The following is a 20,948-nucleotide window of genomic DNA, read 5'->3' as shown; positions in this document are numbered from 1 at the left end:
TCTTTTCCATTATAGGTTATTACAAGATATCGAGTATAGTTCCCTGTGCTATACAGTAGGTCCTTGTTGTTTACCTATTTTATGTATAGTAGTGTGTTTATATTAATCCCAAACTCCTAATTTATCCCTCCTCCCCTTTCCCCTTTGGTGACCATAAGTTTGTTTTCTATGTCTGTGAGTCTCTTTCTGTTTTGTAAATAAGTTCATTTGCATCATTTTTTTTTTAGATTCCACATGTAAGTGATATCATATGATATGTAAATTTCTCAGCCGTTTTTTATATATATATATATATATATATATATATATATATATAAAAAACACTGAATCACTTTGCTGTATACCTAAAACTAACACAACATTTTAAATCAACTATACATCAATTAAAAAATACATATATCTCCAAATGAAGATGCCCTTCAGAAGTAAAAGAGAGTGCTAAAAGTAAATTACATTAAACAATTTTTGACCACAAATGGCTTATTAAAAAGCAATAAAAATTCCATTTAAAAACTATTTTTAATAAAATTCTAAAACTTTGTTTAAAAGATGAAAAATCCAGGACACACGCTAAAATGGATAGGACGCCGAGTTAACTAGGACAGAGGTCACCCCAGACCTCAGGAACATGGCAGTAGAAGTAAGGCAGAGGTAGTGTCCATCCTTGCTGCTCAGAGGAACATCTCAAGTGATATTTATTTCAACCAGAATCTTCGTCAAATGAAATATAAGTCATTCCTGCTCCTTGGGTACTATGTCTGCTTATGCATGTTGGTGCCTTTGTTTTTTCAGGAACTAAACAAAGCTTACAAGCACCAACTCTGGAGCCAGACTGCCTGGACCTGATCCTGGCTCCGTGCCTTATTATCTGTGCGGCCTTGGGCAAGTTACCTAACATCTTGGAGTGTCACTGCCCTTATACAGAAAATGGGGGAAGTAATAATACCTATCTCCCGAGGTTGTTTTGAAGATTAAATGAGTTAATACACTTCACACGTCTAGAACAGCACCTGGCACATGGGTCTGCTTGTGCAGTTTTAATGCTATTAGTGTCTACCATGTACCTGACCCTGAGGTATAAATAGAGGTGTTTGTGAGCTGGGTAGAGCTCAAGGATTTGTGTCGTTTCTTAGTACAGTGTTTTTAAAACTGGAATTAGCTACAGAAATACAAATGGAGGTTTTCTATAAAAACCCAGTTATGTGACTTTTCTAGAAAATTTAGAATGCTGCCAGGCAGGAGATAACTAGCTGCCCACAGCAGCCTTCAGGTGGTCAGTCCCAACCTTACCATTGCATTTTTAACAATGGCTGTGTTTAACATCTGGCTCCCAAGATTCCTGAAAGCTTCACCACAGGCTCTCATGGGCTGGTGTGAGCTGGCTCCAGCACACTCTTGGGCAGAGTCCCTACCCCTGTCCTGCTTGGATCTGGGCTGCAGGCCACAGGCTCCTTGTCCAAGATGGCATCAGTGCCTTTGCAGCTGGCTGCTGGGATGGTTCTCTTGGCTCAAGTGTCATGGAGGCCATGCTTGGAGCCCCTTACGAGTACACGATGAGCCAGCTGTTCTGAAGGTGGGGTGGGGCCAGAAGTCTGCTCCAGACCCTTTGCTGCCCCAGGTTCTCTCTGGGGCTCCAAGCTGAGGCGACCACCCCTCCTGGCCCAGGCTCTGGAGGAAGCCTTCCTCTAGCATGTCACATTGGTTATTTTCTTCATAGCTTTCAGTACAGTCACCTTGTCCTGTTTGCTTGTCTGTCGCCTGCCTTCCGCACTCTGAATGTAAGTCCCTCCAGCTCCCTCTGCTCCCTGAGTTCCTCCTCAGCACGTATACATTTTTATTTTCCTGGTAAATACATAGCTGGTGAATGAACTCTGGTGTCTTGTCTTTGTTGGCTGCGGCAGTTTCAGTGTGCAGTCTGAATGATTTTGGCTCCTGCATCCAAGGTTTTCCTAATGTTGGAGACAGCCATTCCCTCTCAGTGTGTGCAGGGTGCCCTTCTCCTTGGAAACGGCAGCTCTGTCTTCTGGCTGTGTTCTCCTTGCAGATCTCAGAGTCACTCTTGGTAACCTCACCACTGGGCTGTAAAAATTGCTCTAGGTTTCAGCAAGGCTAATGCCATATTTGCTCCTATCCACACCCCCTACCCCCAACCCTGTGCCATTGTGTCCCTTCAGGGCTGTTAGAGCCCTCCCCAGGTAGAGTGACAGTCGCGTTAATCCTTGCCTGTCTTCCCAACAGCCTCTGAGTTAGAGCCAGCAGGCAGGGGGCCCAGTTCTCTCCCATTTCTGTGCAAGGAAGCGGTCAGCAGTTGTGAGCAGAGTGGTCTCAGTGCCGGTCCTGGAGAGTTGTGTGCACTGGGTTCTCTCTCCCTTCCCTGCTGGTGGAGTCAAGGGATAGATGACAAGGGCAGGATAACAGCTCCGACATTTGAGGGCAGTTTGCCAGACAGGTGGGCCCGCCTCTTGGGGACCCTGTGCAGGGTACATCAGATTCAACCCTGCTTTCTTCCTCCCCTTCGTGATGGGGTCATTGCATAGTGTAAGGTGGGAGTGAAAAATAGCTGAGGCAGAACCAGTTGCCATAAAAGTATTTGGACCCTTAAGACAGAGTTTAACACCTGAGAATTTATTTCTGAGGGAAAAATGAGAGAAGGAAGTCGTACGTGTGAAGGTGAACATTGCAAGATTGGTTGCAGTAGGGGAACCCGGAAGGAAATGGGATGCCCAGCAGTTGGAGAAGGTCAAGGAAATGATGCATTAATGGGATGTTTGGCTGTTAAACAAGATCATTATGAAGATTATGTAACAACAGGAAGAAGTGTTCAACGAAAAAAAAAACAGTATCTGTGATGCAATTTCAACTACCTAATTGTTGCAGGCTCTGGACAAGAGCAGGAAGGTCAGCCAGAGAAACGTGACCATGGCTTAGGCTGGTGGGGGCTCGGGGGACTTGAGGGGCTCAGGGGAGACAGTCCTGCAGAGCTTGGCCTCTGGGGTCGGACCTGAGCCATGATGTTGTCATCTGCCTCCTGGGGCTGTTGTGTTTCAAGAGTGACAAAGGTAGTGGCCTAGAAGATACTCTCAGAGAAAAGGAAGACCAAAGTGGGCGGAGGAGAACTCGAGATATTTAGGGTGAAGAACTTGGGCACCATGAAGCCTCAGGTCCCCATCCGTGAGCCCGGTCAGCACTGTGTTAGGTCAGACATGGTCAGTCTGCATAAAAAGTTACGGGACCGGATGTGGGCACACTCAGACAAAGTGCCCGTCACAAGTTGGCCAGGAGGTGGGCTCAGGTCCACCATTTCGGGGTTGAAATCAGGGTCCAAAGAAGACATGCCTAACTGGGCTAGTGTGAATGTGTTTATTTGGAGGTGAGGGAAAAGGGGGCTTGCCTGCTCCGAGGGTCCTGCCCCACCTCTGAGGGTGGGGAGGGATGGAGTCAGCCAGTGGTACCTAGACACCCTCAGTGCCTTTGAGATGCAGAAGTGCCGCCAGGTGGGTCCAGAGGTGGCACCTGGGCCCCAGATGCAGATGTGGAGCTGCCTGGGGGTGGGACTGCTCAGGCAGTGGAGAAGTGGAGTGAGAGAAGGAAAGGGTCTCGGGTTGTGCCTTGAAGAGCTCCAAGAGGAAGAAGGTGAGCGTGTGGAGGGATGTCAGGATTTGCTCAGGGTCCGAGAGATGAGACGAGGCAGGGCTGACGGGTCCTTGGCTTTGGTGAAAAGTTGCCTGGGCAGAGCAGTTTTGGTGCAGTGACAGGTAGGGGTGAGGTAGAGCTCCTTTTTAATTTCCTTTTTAATGTTAATGTAGGTTTTAGTAAAAACTTGTGCTCTGTTTCCTCACCTAGTTGCCATGGTCAGTCGTGTTTGGTATCTACCTGTATGGTGATTATGAAAAGGGGCAAAAACAGACCTTTAAAAAAGTTTCAAAAAATAGGTTTAAAATAGTGAGAAAGTAATGTTAGAAAATGATACACCGAAGGAAATACAGTAAAAATGGAAATCCTCTGTGTTCCCAGTGCTCCTCAGTATTCTCTGCCTGGTATGTTTAAAGCAAGGGAAAGCTGCTATGGTGCTTCTCCTGGAACCCAGCTGGGGTCCCGCCTTGCCTTGGACTTTTGATGACCGGGACCTCGTGTCTCGCTGCAGGGCTGTCCTGTGACATTTAGCCATGGGGCAGGCTCTTGTCCTCAGGATCCATTTTGCCACCCCTTGCCCTGTGGGATGCAGGTGGTTTGGGGTGAGGCAAGCAGTGCCGATGGGGGTCCACGCCAGCCCAGCGGGGGCTGCTGTTGGGTGTCATGCTTTCCCAGGGTGCCCAGCAAGGAAGGTTGGGAGGAAGCGGCTGGTTTGGCTTTTGGTAGCAAGTGACCTCGGGAGCCGTGGTGGTCCTCCATCACCTTCTACCAGCAAACTTCCACTCATCCGCCATGCCATGCAGTGCTGCTGCTTGTGGATCATGCTGTCACTGAATTACCATGGTGGATTGTGATGTTTGGTTCCCCCCATTGCTTTAATGTTGCCTCCACAAAATTCTCAACCTGGCTTTCCTTGCTCCTGCTTTATGTAACCCATCGGAATCATTTCAGGGTGGCCAAGAAGGTAATTTGGAGAAAGTATTTGTGGTTGTGGTGACGTCTAGGACAACTGTGTTGAAAATGGGAGACTCTCTCCAAAACCATTGGGCCCTGCTGAGCAAACGTGTTTGCCTGGAGCAGTATCAGAGCCTGTGCCACCCTGGTCACAGCCTTCTCCTGCCCTTGCCTCAGCTTTCCCTCTGCCGGCCACCCAACCATGGTACCCTTGGCCTTGTCTTCCATGGGGGTTGTGTGAGGAGCACTGAGAGTCACCTCCCTGTTCCCATGAGCCTTGTGGGGTGGCCAGTACAGATGACAGCTGGAAACTGGACAAGGCCTGTTTGCTCTCGAGATACTTACTTGGTGACTGCACATCCTGACTTGCTGCAGAGGGAGACCCCTGAGATGTTTATAATATTGGAGTAAACATGGTGCCCAGCAACCAAGGACAGTAAGATGGGGCTTCATTTATCTATCCGTCCTTCATTCATTCATTCATCCATTCACTCACACTTGAGAGTAGTAAGGGTCTAGCTCAGTTGTCTTGAGGGAAGTCAGGATTTCAGACACTTTCAGTCACAGAAGCTTAATACATTGCAGAAAACCATGAAGAGTGAGGGGGGAAAAAAGCTGTCAGATGCTTTGAGGCTGTTTTCATGTCAGGAGGATGGAGACAGGTTATCGCTCACACCAACTGTTTGAGGGGAGAACAGACTGCTGTTTGCCTAAGACTTTCTGTAGATATTTGTGGCCACTGGCCTTTCCCATGTGAGCATGGGAAGTTGGCTCCCTCTCCTGGGTTTCCAGTTGAAGTATGACAAAACCCCACAGGCAGGCTGAGGAGGGCACATGTCCTGAAGTTCAGTCCTCGGCGGCTAGTGAGCCTTTCATTTCACAACCTATAAGACACTGTCACCCAGCTCCAGCCATAGTGCGTTTTCTGAAGGAAAGCCAGGAGTCACCTTTTCCCAGCCCACAGTTAGGATGTGCAGTCTGTTGATGCACAGGTGTTGCAGGGGCAAGCAGAATGTCCAGGAAAAAAACATATATATGGATTGATGCCTGCTGCTTTTAGGAGTGCGTTATACACACGTGCCTTTGTCATGCAGTCCTTATGATACCCCTGGGAGGCCCAGGCATGACAGGCTTCTTCATTTCATCTTCATGAGGGGGGAAGGAACTTTCTGTCTGACCTTCCTCCCCAGGGAGGGCTGAGCCCAGGAGGGGCATCTGATGCCTAACCTCCAACAAAGAAGTGTTCCTTCTCTTTGCCTCCCACCCCTCCTCCTTTTTCTAGGACCTGTTGCATCTGTCATCTGCCTCCATAGTTGCTTTACAACTCTGAGGTATAATTGACATACAATAAACTGTGCACACTTAAAGTGTACAATTAGATATATTTTGATCTGTAAATACACCTGAGAAGCCATCATCACAGTCATGGTAATAGATATTTCCAAAAGTTTTTTCTTGTCCCATTGTAATCTTCCCTTCAGCCCACCCCCATCCCCAGGCAACTGCTGATTTACTGTCACTGTAGATTAATTTGCCTTTTCTAGAATTTTGTGAAATCATGCAGTATGTACTTTTTTGGCAGGGTGGTGTCTGGGCTCTTCTTTCATTAATATTTATTTTGAGATTCATGCATGTTGTATATATATGAATAGTTCATTCTTTTCTGTTGCTAACATTTAATTTTATGGATATACTACAATTTGTTTATCCATTCTTGTGTTGATGGACTTTTGGGTTGCTTAATAATCTGTCAAAATGTCTTCCAAGGTGATTATACCATGTTATACTCCCACCCCACCAGCAGTGTATGAGAGTTTCAGTTGTCCCACATTTTGATGAGCACTCCATGTGGTCAATCTTTTTTAATTTTAGCTATTTTAATAGGTATGTAGTGGTATCTCATGGTGTTTTAAATTTGAATTTCCCTGATGGCTAATAGTGCTGAGCATTTTTTTCCCCCTTGGGTTCTTTGCCTAATTATTGAATTGAAAGAGATTTTTATATATTCTAGAGACAAGTCCTTTCTTAGATATATGATTCATGTATATTTTCTCCCAGTGGTGGCTTGCCTTTTCATTTTCATAACAGTGTCATCTTTTGAAGGGCAAAGATTTTCAATTTTGGTGAAATCCAGTTTGTTTTCTCTATAGTTTGTACTTTTTGTTTCATATTACTAAAGTCTTTGCCTTTTAAACCCAAGGTCACTAAGATTTTCCTCCTGTGTTTTCTTCTGTATATTATGTAGTTTTAACTCTTATATTTAGGTTTATGATCCATTTTGTGTTAATTTTCGTATGTCTTATGAGATAGAGGTCAAGGATTTGATGTTTTGTTTCAGTGTTGTTGTTTTTTGCCTATGGCTATCCAGTTATTCCAGCACTATTTGTTGAAAGATTATTCGTTCACTTCTGAATTGCCTTACCACTATTGTTAAGAATCAGCTGCCCATGTATGTGTGGACCTGTTAAATGGACTCTACTCTGTTCCATTGATCTGTTTGTTTGTTTTTGCTCTAATACCACACTGTCTTGACTATATAATGTCTTAAAAATCAGATAATGGGGGCTTCTGATTTTCTTTTTTTCAAAGTTTGTTAGCTATTCTAGGACCTTTGCGTTTCCATATACATTTTAGAATCAACTTGTCAATCTCTCCCAAAGACCCTGCTGGAATTCCGATTGGGATTGCATTGAATCTATAGATCAGTTTGGGGGAGAACTGACATCTTAACAATATTGACTCTTCCATGCTATTAACTTGGTATATCTTTCCATTAATTGAGGCCTCTCGTAGTGTCCCTCAGCCATGTTTGGTACTTTTCAGTGTTGAGGTCTTACATCTTTTGTCAAATTTATCTGTAAGTTCTTCATAGTTGTTTCTTTTTAACATCTTTATTGGAGTATAATTGCTTTACAATGGTGTGTTAGTTTCTGCTGTATAACAAAGTGAATCAGCCATACATATACATATATCCCCATATCTCCTCCCTCTTGAGCCTCCCTCCCATCCTCCCTGTTCCACCCCTCTAGGTAGACACAAAGCACTGAGCTGGTCTCCCTGTGCTATGCAGCTGCTTCCCACTAGCTATCTATTTTCTTCATAGTTTTAATTGCTATTGTAAATGGAATTGGTTTTTAAATTTTCAGTTTCTGAATGTTTGTTGCTTGCATATAGAAATACAGTGGAATTTTATATTGAACTTATATCCTGCCACCTTGCTAAACTCACTTATTCTTATTTTGTAGATTCTATAAGATTTTCTGTATAGACTGTTCTGTTATTTGTGAATAAAGACAGTTTTACTTCCCCCTTTCCAAACTGGATGGTTTTTCTTCCTCCCTCCCTCCCTCCCTCCCTTTCTTTATCTCTTTTCCTTGCCTTATTGCACTAGCTGGAATCTCCTGATGAGACTGAATGGAAGTGGTGAGCACATGTCCTTGTTTTGTACCTGTTTCTGGGGGAAAACATTCAGCCCTTCACCATCATGTATGATGTTAGCCGTGGGTATTATCAAGCTGAGGAAGTTCTCTTCCACTCCTAGCCAACTGAGAGTTTTCATCAGGAATGGATGTTTAATTTTGTCAAATGTTTTTTCTACATCTATTGAAATGATCATAAGGCTTTTCATTTTTGGCCTCTTAATATGGCAGATAAAGTTGAGTTTTGAATGTTATCTGCCTCCCCCACTTTAATATCTAGTCTTTCTTTGCTATCTTCATTCCTGGTGTAGGCATGCAGAATTTTCCTCATCCAAATTGTTCCACTGTTCTCCCTTGAGCCAGCTGTTTCTGCCCTTGTCACCAATACGACTTGCTGATGGCCTGTTGTGTGGAGGCAGGTATGGGCTAACTGCACAGGATTAGCAGGTTAGGTTAGTAATGAAACTGTGGCCAGGTGTGTAATGGGCACCCTGGCTTCCTCATTGTGGAAGTGGCATAACACCTACTTTGGAAGTCTGTGGTCTCAGGAGAGAACCACTGTGTGGTAGGAGACAGAGGCCCGCCTGCCCACCCACCCAGGATGCTGGCTAGTAATGCCCAGGCAGTGGTTGCTGCCTGCCTGCCTGCCTCTCTCCAGTAACTTTAGAGCTTGCTCCTTCCTGGGGACTCTGACCTGCTCGGTGCTCCTTCCATGGAACCTAAAGAGCGCCCTTGTTTTCCTCAGACTGGCCTCTGCCCAGGATAGGAGCGTGTGGACACCTTTCTCTGTGAGCTGTGAAGCGTCGCACACACTGGGTATCTCAGAGGTAGCCTGGGCTCCTGGTGCGGTAGTTCTCAGACCTTGAGAGGGTCTCTGCTGCCGAGTGGGGGGTGAGGGGCTGGCTCGCCAACACCTCTCCCTCCTTTTCAACCCCAGTAGCGCTGGCATCTGTTTCTAGGATGGGATGGCCTCTAAGACCAATTTTTCATTAAAGTGTAGCATATATCCAGAAAAGTACACAAGTTGTAAGTATTACATCTCAGTGAACGTTTATGAAGTGAACATACCCTAGAAACCCCTACCCAGGTCATGGAATAGAGCTTCTCCCCAGAAGCCATTCTTGTTCCCTCTCCTAGTGTCTCTGCACCCCCAACTTCCCTGACTTCCGTCACCATGGACAAGTCTTGCCTGCTTTTGAGCTTCCAATCCAGTACAGAATGTATTCTTTTGTATCTGGCTTTTTCACTCAGCCTGTTTTGAGATTTATCTTTGATGTTGTGAGTAGCAGTAATGTGTTCATTCGACGTTGAATGGCTAGACCATGATTTAGTCATCCATTATACTGTTGGTGGCCACGTGGGTGGTTTTCAGATGGGGCTGTTCTGAATATGGCTGCTCTGACCATTCTCAGCACATGCATGCTCACATTTCTGTTGGTCCCTACCCCAGAGTGGAATTGCTGGGTCCTGGGGTATGAGTGTTCATCCTTACATGATGTTTGATACAGTGCACAGACTTACCTTCCTGTTCCATGTGACGATGTCCTTGGTCTTCTCCACGGTGGCCCCTGTTGCAGGAATGCCCACTGAGAAAGTCCCCATGCCCACTGCTGTTCTTCTAGCTCCACACAGAGCCCAGGGCAGCAGGTGGGGGAAAGAGGTGGCCTTGAACCTGATCCCTCTCAAGTCCCATGACAGGCTCTGTGGTGACCCCCTTTCTTGAGCGCTTACTGTGTGCCAGCCAGGCCCTGTCCTGGGTGTTCATGTGTGTATCTCTTGTCCCCCTCCCAGGAGCCTGTAGGAAGCTTCTGTCATCTTCCCACTTAGTGGCTGAGGGAATAGGTGGGTGGGCTCAGAGCTCTCTGCTCAACTCCTGTGTACAGTCTTCTCTGGTGCTTTTTGCCCTGGAGCATGTGATATGGAGTTCACGCAGCCCATTAGACCATGTCCTGCCTGATGGTTGCTGTGTCATGTAGGACAGGCATACCCTCCCTCAATTACCTTTAGGGCCTGGTGAGTTTGCGGATCTCACAGATTCCTGTTCTGTGGAAGGTGACATGGGCTCCTCCGTACTTAACCCTGTGACTCACCAAATGACTTAACCAGTGTGGCCCCCACCCAGGCTCTGGCAGTTCCTGTTACTCTTTTCACATCCACCCAGCTCAGAACAGACATTGGTGACCCCGTGTGGAGTGCCCAGGAAAGAGAGGGCCACCAGACCCTGCGAGTCAGTCACGTGTCTGTAGCACACTCTTACTGCTTACCACGGGAGTCCTGGTCATCGGTTGTGGGTGTGGTCACTTTTACCCATCTAGGCTTGGCAGCCTCAGGTTCTGGGACTAGTTCTGGGCTTGAGGCCCTCTGAGAAGGGGTATGTCCTTGGTTCTCTTCTCCATAGTCCTTCTCATGTCCTAAAGGAGCCTGCTTGATATCGCCACTTTGGTGCTCCTGGCCGCTCAGCTGAGCCTCAGTTGTGGTGCCTCACCTGTTACTTCTGTCCTTGCCACTGGCCATTTCTACATATGCCTCAGGACTGGGCCATAACCAGCCCTTCCTGCATCCTCCAGGCCTGCATTTGGTGACTTGTTGAGGGAAATTCTAGGATATCCCCTGTTCTCAGGATCCTATAGCAGCCCAGGAGCAGACTGGCAGACTTTTGGCGCCACACTAGGCACTGTGCTGCCTGAAGGGATCTTAGAAACCCCAGAGCGGCCTGGCGGACAGTGCACAGGACCCTCTCCTGGCCTGACCACTGTGGGCACAGTCTCCCAGGATGGTGGTCAGTGTGCCACTGAGGATCTACAAACACAGTCTGTGGTTTTCCCAACATTCCGCCCAGGCTTTCCGGCTGCCAGAGGGAGAGCTGGGCTCAGGTTGGTGGCTGGTCTTGCTTTAAGTCTTATTAGTTGGACCAGCATTGGAAGCCAGGTCTGGCCCGGCTGCTTCTCTGCCCAGCCCCGGCTGCTTCTCTGCCCAGCCACAGCACCAGGCGTTTTTCACCGGCAGCACAAGAGTGCACTGCTGTCACCTCGCTGTTTCACTTAGCATTCTCTTGGAGGTTGGCCCCATCACTTCCTAAAAAGCTGGTTTGTTCTAGTTTTGGATCGCCTGTATTCTACGTGTGTGTGGGCCGAGCACTGTGTGTGCCCCTCCCCTGGGCGTCGGGTGTTTCGTCTTGCGCAGCTAGTATTCTTACTGGCTGTTCCCACGAGAGCACGGCTGAGAGGGAGGAAACCTCACCCGGCGTGCTGTCATCAGATGCACTGCCACCTGGACCCTTCTGCGAGCATGGGTGCAGATAGAAAACGCTCTGCTTGGCTTTCTGACTATCCAGTTGTATCAGTGTAGGAATGAACCAGCTCCCAGATGACATGTTGAGAGCTCTTGTGCTCTCAGAAAGGGCTGAATTACAACAAGAATTGTATGTTGACCTGATTCAGAGTTCAAGAGCATTTAAGTTTGTAGTTTTGTTGGGAAGAGCTGCTGGGACAGTTGAGAGAGAGGACCAGCACTGTGGAGAGGGCCCTTTCTCACCTCTGCAAGCCTCTCGGAGAGGTCCCACGGATGGTAGCCGCTCATGGCTGCTGTCCTAGGCCCTGGGCTTCCTCTTCCTGGGCTGCTCATTAGGTGCAAGCAGTGCTCTGCGTGCTGCCTCTGGGCCAAGTTGCAGCTGCAATCGGCTGCTCTGGCCATGGGCGCTCTGCGGGCTGTGAGTGTACAACAGTCAGGGCCACGCAGGCAGTGGCCATCCTCCAGCTGTGGATGCTCCTGGGGAGCAGATGGGCCCCACCGATGAGGAAGTGCTTTTGTGCTTTTGCAAGTGGTGAGCTTGGTGGCTGCGGCTGAGACACAGCCCCTGCCCCAGTGTCGTTCTTCCTCTCAGAAGCCGTGAATGAGAGAAACTTCACCCTTGTGAGTGCGAGATTCCCATGGGGTCCTGGCAGAGGAAGGCAGCTTTGCCAGGCAGGGCGCTGGCATGACACCTGCCTGAGGGAGGTTCCCCTGGCTCCTGCCTGGCTGTGGTACCAGGCAAGGCAGAACAGGGCCAGGAGGCTGCACCTTCCGACCTGAGAGGTAGAATCAAGGCACATTGACTTCTTTTCCTCGCTCAGGGAGATGGGGTGGGACACGGGCTGGTCACCGCCAGGCTCTCTGGGAGATGCAGGCACCGCCTCTTGCACTGACTTGCAGTAGAAGCAGTTAGAGTCACAGAATAGCACCCACCTTGGGAACATGTGGAGTTCATCAGAAGCGGGAAGACTTGCTGTGGCTGAAAAGAGTGAGACCGGAACCAAATCACAGATACGCACTCGCCTGGCAAAGCCTCTTTCATCCACGTGGACACGACTGACGCCCACTGTGTGGCTTGCAGGGCACAGTGACTCAGCCAAGGATGGCCTTACAATGCTCAGCACATTGAAAGGCTCGAGGTTTGCTTGCTTCTGGGTGCCATCTGTGTCGTGTTTTGGTTTGGAAGGACAGCTTGCTTGCTGATGAACACTTCCAAAGCCTTTCGAGCTAAGTGGGTTTTGTAAATTCTAGTCTAGACTATTCTGCTTTAAAAAGAAAAAGAAAAAAAAGTGACTTACACATGGTTGGTTTTAAAGCAAACTAGTTTTTGCTGCTGACCCGGCGGGCTTTGAGCCCACTGAAGGAGTTGGTGTGGGCTGTGCTGCATAGATGCAGGGCCACAGTGTGGTCAGGGCCTGGCTAGACAGGCGGGGTGAGTCCATTCTCGGTGTGTGCCATTTCCTTCCAGGGCCTGGCAGGGAGAGGCTCCAGTGCCATTGTCATTTACCAAGTGTCCTGCAGCTTAGGGCAAGCGTTGAGGGTGGGCTCAAGCCCCTGATGTTGTGGGTGGGCGTGGGGACCTCTCTGGCTCCAGTGCACCCTGGGGGTAGACAGAGGCAGCCTGGCCATCCATAGGTGCTGCTGGGCATGAAGCCAGCCCTGTGTGGAACTCTTGTAACCTGTGCATTTCCCTGCTGTGGCAAGTCGGGGAGAGTATGTGGGTGGGATGCCAGCATCACCAGCCTGGTGGTGTCTGGGTGCCCTCCCTCACCCTACCTAGTAAAGCACCAGCTGGGCCGTGTGTGTTGGGCAGACCCTGTGCCAGGCTAGCATAAAGCCACACTCCACTGCCTTCTAGCTGCGTGGTGAGCACTGGACCTCTTTTACCTTCCTGGACCCTCAGTTTTTTCTTATCTGTAAAGTAGAGTTTCAAGGGAGAAAAGCTAGAGACCTTGGCCCCTGGAGGAACCCAACAAGTAGTGGTCCTGTGAAGAGTCAGGCTGGGTGGGCCTGCCCTGGCTTACTGCCCTTGAGTCTCACCAGTGCTTGGACTTGGGGAGTACAGGGTTTCCTCTTTGCCACCAGGGCTGCACAGGTCCAGCTTAATTAGTGAGAGATTGGGGATTTCGGGTGGAGCAGGAGCCCTTGATGCCTGGAGAAAAGGGAGCAGTGAGCAAGGGGCCTTGCGGACTCCAAAGAAGTCTCAGTTCCTTGTTTCACATCAGGGCTGGAAATCCCCCATAGGGTGGTAATTACTCAGGGCCTGGGCCTATCCCCTGAATTACCACGAGGAGGAGGCTGGTCAGTGGTGGGTCTGTCCCCCCTGAGCCATCCCCACCTCTGCACGTGGATCCAGGTTCAGACCACTGAACCAGTTCACAGAACAGTTTTCAGACGTGTGATGTGGGAGTGGTGGCATCCTGCACTGTGTAGTCCACACTTTTACCCAGGCTGCTTCTGAGGGCTGCTGTCCTGCCTTGGTCCTGTCACCTGTGCGTGTCCAGCGCCCCTTCCTTCCTCCCGTGAGTTGAGCAGCAAATGTCGTGGGTTAGGCTGGCTGGAGTAGTGACTTAGCAAGTGATGAGGGGCTCACTAGGTCGGCCTTGCTGCTTCCCCGCCTGCCCTTGGTTCTCACGTGGTGGGAGGTCTGCATAAGAACCCTGGGAACTGGGTCAGTGGTGAGGAGCGTTCCCTCCCCGCCTCCCAGCGTGTGCCCCTGGGCGTCCCTGAGGTGTGAGTGAGGACAGTTTGAGGAGGGTTCTTTCTCTCCTCTCCCTGAGCCGGCCTGGAGGCGGCCAGTTTAGGGGGTGTCCGTGTGTTCCATGTGGAGACACTGGCTGCTTCACCTCCTTTCTGCCTGGGATGGTTGTTCGTTCGCTTTCCTTTCTGACCGTGGATACCTGATTGTCCCTCATGAATCTCCAGTCTAGGACCCGCAAGCACTCGGCGCAGTAGTGACAGAGTCAGTTCCACCAGTGGTCCCCAGCTGACTGTGTTCACCTGGGCCACACCCTGGGCTGCCCACTGACTTCCTGCCCTGCCTTTGCTCTGCTCTGAGTGCTCCCCCGCTGCCTGGCTCACCTCACCTGCGCCCTGCCCTTCCAGAGTAGCCCTCCCCGCTCCTGACACCTCCCTCTGCAGCGCCAGCCCTGAGCACATTTAGGCACTTGTGTGCACAGGGGCAGACATCACCACCCTGGGACGGTATTTACTTGCAATAAAGAGGCCAGTCAAATAATGAAAGTAAGTGGGCTGGGACAGTGAGCAGTTCACATGGGAAGTCAGCATTAGTAGAAAGGAGGTGACATTTGGCTTCACTAATTATTGAGGAAATTCACATTAATCTGTATCTGTTGAAGGAGCCCTAATGAGAAGATGAGGCTGCAGGTGTTCAGATGTCCCTCATGTGTGAATTCTGCCCTTTTGGGGAAAGCTGTTTGGCATATAGTTTTGAGAGGTGGTTTTTTTGTTTATTAGTTTTGGTTTGACTTCATTCCCTGGGAATGAATCCCAAGGGAGATATCCAAAGGACAGAAGGGCCACAGATGTGCCAGGCTATTCCTGACAGCAGGAGGGTGTGAGTGACCCTTGAGCACTATGACCTGTAGACCTGCCCCAAAGCCCTCTTTGAGAGCAGTGCCTGGGAGTAGCTCAGAGGCTTCCTCCCCACACAGTAATGGCATGGTCTCTGCTGTGATCGTGAGTGAGTGTATTTTCAGACAGATGGGTGCCAGGAAGGACCTAGCAACAGGGTGGCCTGTTGGGGTAGTGGGAGCAGTTTAGCTCCCACAGTGGCTGAAGTTAATGGAAGGCAGGTTGTGTAGCCAGCTTACTTCCCCTGGGTCTGTTCGTCCTCCTGGCCTCCTGACTTATGCCACTGTCTTTGCTCTGGACCCCTCTCCCCTCTCCAGGGCTTTGGTGCCATTTCACCATCTCCTGAGGTGTTGGGGCTTCTCCTGTCCACCCTGGGAGGCCCTGCTCAGATGCTGCCCTCACCACAGGTACCCCTGGCCTGCCTGGTACCTGACACCCATCTCCCTGCCCCACGGGTCCTGTGCTGGACTTTTTATAGGCCTGGAGCCTGGATGGGAGCCTCCCCTTGGCTATCTATATCTGAGCCTTGGCGTCCCTGCTATGCACAGGGTCCTCTCATCGAGGGTGGGAGGCAAGGGCCACAGGCTGCCGGGGTGTCACTGTCTGCTGTGTCTGAGGCCGGAGGCCCAACCTGGCACTGCATAGACCCCAGGACTCCTGCCTGTTTGGTGTGGTGAGGGCAGGGCTTGGTCCACTTCCTGGTCCCAAGGGCCTGACTGCCTCCAGAATGCCAGGTGATGCTCCCCACACAGTGCTCAGTGCCCTTGCCATCATGGCCAGAGTGGGGGCCAGAGCGGAGCCAGAGGGATGAGCCCCCAGGGGTCCTGAACTTCAACGCAGCAGGGGCAGAAAGAAGAAGGCAGAGGACGTAGCACTTTCCACGGGGCCGAGAGCCTCTTCAAAGCTGAAAGCCTCTCTTGCACACCCGCCCGAGTGCAGGAGCTGCTCAGCTGTGACAGTGGGGCCCGCAAGCCTTACCGCATCCCCGCCCCTGTGCAGCTTCCAGGAGGGTCTCCAGCTGTGTGAGGTCTACAGTGCCAGCTTGCTGCCAGCCCCTAGGGTTGCTCAGGTGTTCTGCCTCCCCCCTCCTGTCTGGCAGCAGGACAGTGTCTGCCCAAGGACAAGGACACTCTGTGCCGCTGGGCTCGCTCTGCGGGGATTGCTGGTTCATAAGTTTGTGGGGACCCAGGGCTCTAAATATACCAGGGTGAGGTCACTGGAGTGGAGACAGGCCATGTGGCAAGCCCAGGACCCTGTCAGGGCCAGAATCCCAGGGCTGGGGACAGGGAGAGGGTGGCCTCGTCCCTGTGGGACTGGCCTCCTCACTGCCCAGTCTGTATTTTTCTTGGATATTAGTGCTTTGGGGCTCCTAAGAAATCTTTGTCTACCCCAAGGTTGAAAAGGTATTCTCCTGTTTATTCTAGAAGCCTTAGAGTTTTTGCTTTCACATTTAGGTCTGGGATTCATTTTGAGTTAATTTTTGAGTGTGCTGTGATGCTTGGTGTAATTGGAATCAACAATATGTATTTTCTGTGACTTTTCATCCTTCGTGGTTTGAACTTCACCTTGTTAATGCACTGAAGCTGCAGTGTGCTCATTTCTAGTGCTCTTGAATTTCTCAGTCTGTTCCTTCAACTCCTGGAAGACATTGGTGTCGTTATAACATATGACCACATGACCCACACCTTTCTGTGCCATCCCCATTCATTAAGTGTGATGGTAATAATAGTACCTTCCCCTTGAGGTTGTGATAATTCAACAAGGTAGTGCTATGTGGAAACAGGCCTTGGCAGAACAGGGCCTGGCTCGTAGCAAGTATCGTGTGAGGGATAGAATTGCTTGGTCATGAGATATGCACGTGTTTGATTTGACTAGACACAGCCCCATCGCTCCCCAGAGTTGGCTGCACCCCAGAACTACCTGGTATTGTCAGACCCCATTTCCACCTGTCAGGTGTGTATGCAGTGTAGCAGTCACTGGTGGGTTCGGTCTGCATCTGCTGATGACTAAGAGAGTTGAGCACTGCTGCACGATCTCCTGTTTTGTCCAGTTCCTATTCGTGTCTCCCGGCCCAAGTTCTCTGTATGCTCCAGATGGAACCTCGGGGCCCTGTGGCATTGGTCTTCTCCCACTTTGACTTTTGCTCTCCTTGTGGTGTCTTTAGATGAACTCTGGAGATCTCATTAATTTAACTAAATTGATTAGATTATTATGTATGGCTCTTTTCAACTTGGTGCACTTTATTTGATACATCTTTCAACCTCCCATCAGATGGCAGATTTGAGTGCATCTCCCATATGAAGGGGAATCTTGTTTCATAAACAGTGAATCTCAGTTGTGTGACAGCCACTTGGACAGGTGGGCGTGTCCATAGACAGGCTCATGGTAAACTGGTCACCATGCACTAGAGGAGGCAGACTGGAGGGTGTGCACTGGGTGCCATGCTGGCCCCTGGGAGCAGGTAGGAGGCTGCACGAGGTGGGGGCTTTGGTGATGCTGGCTCCACTGGCTCTCGGGAAAGGGAGCATTCTAGAGCAGGCTGGCATGGGGAGAAGTGCCTGGGGTCTGACCAGTAGCTCTTGTTTTGCAGATCCGGAACATGGTGGCGGTGCAGGAAGTCATCTCCAGCCTGGAGAAATACCCCATTACCAAAGAGGCACTGGAGGTGAGCATTTCTGGCCTGAACACTAGGGAGGGCAGTGAGGGCCGGGCCTGGGCTGCCCCAACCCAGGTCTTTCCTGGCTTCTTCGAGCCTCAGAGACTTTGCTCACTGGCCCAGTGGGTCCTTAAGAGGAGTGAAGGGGGCATGCCCTCCTGGCCTGCACTGTGCCAGCCCACAGCACATGCTCCAAGAGTACCATCTTCCCACAGGCACTGCAGGAAATGGGTGGCTTTAGTCTGGGGCCCCTTTCTCTGCAGGAGGCCCTGCACACCCTGGGGTGCATGCCCAGCAGAGGTTCCAGTGAGTGACGCTGGCTCAGGGCCCTCTGTTTGCTGTTGCCTTTGCCACAACGTGCTCCCCCAGGATGCTTTGCAGTAGCCTTAAATGGTCCGTCCACAGCCTCCAGGAGTTGGGAGCCTGTGAGATGATGCTTCTGAGACTGCCGTCTCTGGGACCATAAGGTCTGAGGACTTGGGAGTTGAGAATTTAAATGTCACAAGGGACCCAAAATCCTCGTAGGTTTTGTGTCTGGGAGGCCAGTGGTTTAGGGGCCAGTGGGGTCATTTCAGAGACATGGGGCTCTTCCCCCCATTTCTGTCTCAGCTCCCTTTTCATGGGGTGTCCCTGTCCTAAAAGTGTGTCATCGTCTCTCTCTGGCTGTAGGAAACCCGACTTGGGAAGCTCATCAACGACGTCCGCAAGAAGACGAAGAACGAGGAGCTCGCCAAGCGGGCCAAGAAGCTGCTGCGGAGCTGGCAGAAGCTCATCGAGCCCGTGCACCAGAATGAGGCTGCACTGCGGGGGCTGGCGGGTGCCCCCGGCTCGGCCAACGGGGGCGCCCATAACTGCCGGCCAGAGGCAGGGGCGGGCGGCCCGCCCAAGAGCATCCATGACCTGAAGAACCGCAATGACATCCAGAGGCTGCCCGGGCAGCGGCTGGACAGGCTGGGCAGCCGCAAGCGCCGGGGGGACCAGCGCGACCTCGGTCACCCTGGGCCACCTCCCAGGGTCTCCAAAGTGAGCCACGACTCCCTGGTAGCCAACTCGTCCCCCCTTCCCACCAATGGGATCAGTGGGAGCCCTGAGAGCTTCCCCGGCCCCCTGGACAGCAGCGGGCACGTGGGCCCCGAGGGCAGCCGCCTGGAGCACAGCGAGAATGACAAGCACAGTGGCAAGATCCCCGTCAATGCCGTGAGGCCACACACCAGCTCCCCGGGTCTGGGCAAGCCCCCCAGGCCCTGCTTGCAGACGAAGGCTGTGGTGCTGCAGCAGCTGGACAGGGTGGACGAGACTCCAGGTCCCCCCCACCCCAAGGGGCCGCCTCGCTGCTCTTTCAGTCCCCGGAACTCACGGCACGAGGGCTCCTTTGCCCGGCAGCGGAGCCCGTACACATACAAGGGCTCCATGCCCAGTCCCTCGCCTCGGCCCCAGTCACTCGATGCCACACAGGTGCCGTCACCGCTTCCGCTGGCCCAGCCGTCCACGCCGCCCGTGCGGCGGCTCGAGCTGCTGCCCAGCGCAGAGAGCCCGGTGCGCTGGCTGGAGCAGCCTGAGGGCCACCAGCGGCTCGCGGGGTCGGGCTGCAAGGCAGGGCTGCCACCGGCCGAGCCCCTCCTGCCCCGGGCAGGCTTCTCCCCGGACTCCTCCAAGGCAGACAGCGATGCTGCCTCCTCTGGTGGCTCGGACAGCAAAAAGAAGAAGAGGTACCGGCCTCGTGACTACACGGTTAACTTGGACGGGCAGGTGGCCGAGGCAGGTGTCAAGCCTGTCCGGTTAAAAGAGCGGAAGCTCACCTTTGACCCCATGACGAGACAGATCAAACCTCTGACCCAGAAAGAGCCAGTGCGGGCCGACAGCCCTGTGCACACGGAGCAGCCGAGGACAGAGCTGGACAAGCCCGAGGCCAAGGCCAGCCTCCAGAGCCCTTTTGAACAGACGAACTGGAAGGAGCTGTCGCGCAACGAGATCATCCAGTCCTACCTGAGCCAGCAGAGCAGCCTGCTCTCGTCGTCGGGTGCACAGACCCCGGGCGCTCACCACTTCATGTCCGAGTACCTGAAGCAGGAGGAGAGCACTCGGCGCGGGGCCCGGAAGCGGCACGTGCTGGTGCCTCACAGCCCACCCACGGACCTCCCAGGGCTAAGCCGTGAGGTCACGCAGGACGATCTGGACAGGATCCAGGCCCATCAGTGGCCGGGGGTGAACGGGTGTCATGACACACAGGGTAACTGGTATGACTGGACGCAGTGCATATCGCTCGACCCGCACGGCGACGACGGGCGGTTGAACATTCTGCCTTATGTCTGCTTGGACTGACTGGCCTGTCGGGCTCTAAGTGCATTCCCACCTTGCAGTCAGCCATAGAGCCCGGCGCCTCCAGTGGTTGGGAATCCGGAGGGTGGGGGGAGGTCCGGCCTGGGGTGGGAGGGAGAGGGAACGAGAGTCTCTAGGTCTCTCTGTGCTCTTCCCTCAAAATTCTCCTTCTTTTGTGAAATGCTGCTACCAGTTTACTAACAAAATTGCAAAGGAAGGACCGCGTGGAAGGAAGGCCAGCAAAGTGAGTTCAGAACTCTATAGCAAACTAGCTATAAAAAGCGTTAGCCCCCCACCCCGGAAGAGGTGTGGACGCTTCCCAGCCCCCGGTGAGCTGGGACCTCAGTTGCAGGCAGGCACAGAAAACCTGTGGAAGAGGTTACCTTTAACACAGCAACAGAAGCACGCATCTCATCTCTGCATTTTCTGTTTTTTAACATGGCCCTGAGTGTTTGAGGCAGTGGGCAACGCTGTGGCCTCTGTTTGCACCCCACCTGGCCAGCTTTTCCATCATGGTGCCAGAAGCTTCTCAGCTGTAGCGAGCTGCTGGCATCAGGCAGGCCAGCTTGCCAGCCAGTTTGACCCATGCTCCCTGGGCGTCCACACATTTGTATCTGGTTTCAGTTACAACCCAATTTTTAAAGAAATGCTGCAAAAATTTAAGTTTTCTGGAGTTTATTTTACCCCCTCTTCCATCTGACCATCAAACGAATAACGTTCCTTGTTCCTCCCTCTTCATTTTCCCCTTCCTGCACATATCTAGAAAAGTTCACCTTTCTAGAGTCTCCTCCCCAGAAAACACAAAAGTAACCGTGGGTGCTACTGGTGTGTAAGCTGTACTGTTGGGTGAGAAGAGACCTGTCTGTACGCTGGAAACACTCATAACCATTCCTTTAGATTCGTTTGCCTTATGGTTATTTGTCATAAATGCGATTTGCAAAAACAAGGAGCCTTAGTGAATGTACAGTACCTAGACTTCTGTGTTCTCAGGACGCAGAAGGGAGCAACTTTGCTATTTGGTCCAGTAAATGGACACCTTGTGATATAAATGTGGAAATAAAAAAAAAAAACATTTGCACAAA

General features: G+C 51.3%; 1 protein-coding gene across 1 annotated transcript in view; it reads left to right on the top strand.

The window, feature by feature from the left end:
- MED26 (mediator complex subunit 26) overlaps positions 1-20,948 on the top strand; it is a 39,345-nt gene extending 18,397 nt beyond the window's left edge. The window contains exons 2-3 of the mRNA XM_079918068.1: positions 17,482-17,556; positions 18,217-20,948. Coding sequence (XP_079774194.1) covers positions 17,482-17,556; positions 18,217-19,869 — 1,728 coding nt within the window. The 3' untranslated portion in view covers positions 19,870-20,948. The remainder of the gene's footprint in view (positions 1-17,481; positions 17,557-18,216) is intronic.

The sequence above is a fragment of the Stenella coeruleoalba genome (genome assembly GCF_951394435.1).
Source record: "Stenella coeruleoalba genome assembly, chromosome: 3".
NCBI lineage: Eukaryota > Metazoa > Chordata > Mammalia > Artiodactyla > Delphinidae > Stenella > Stenella coeruleoalba.
Note: the sequence above shows the minus strand (reverse complement) of the source record. Positions and strands in the feature narration are given on the sequence as shown.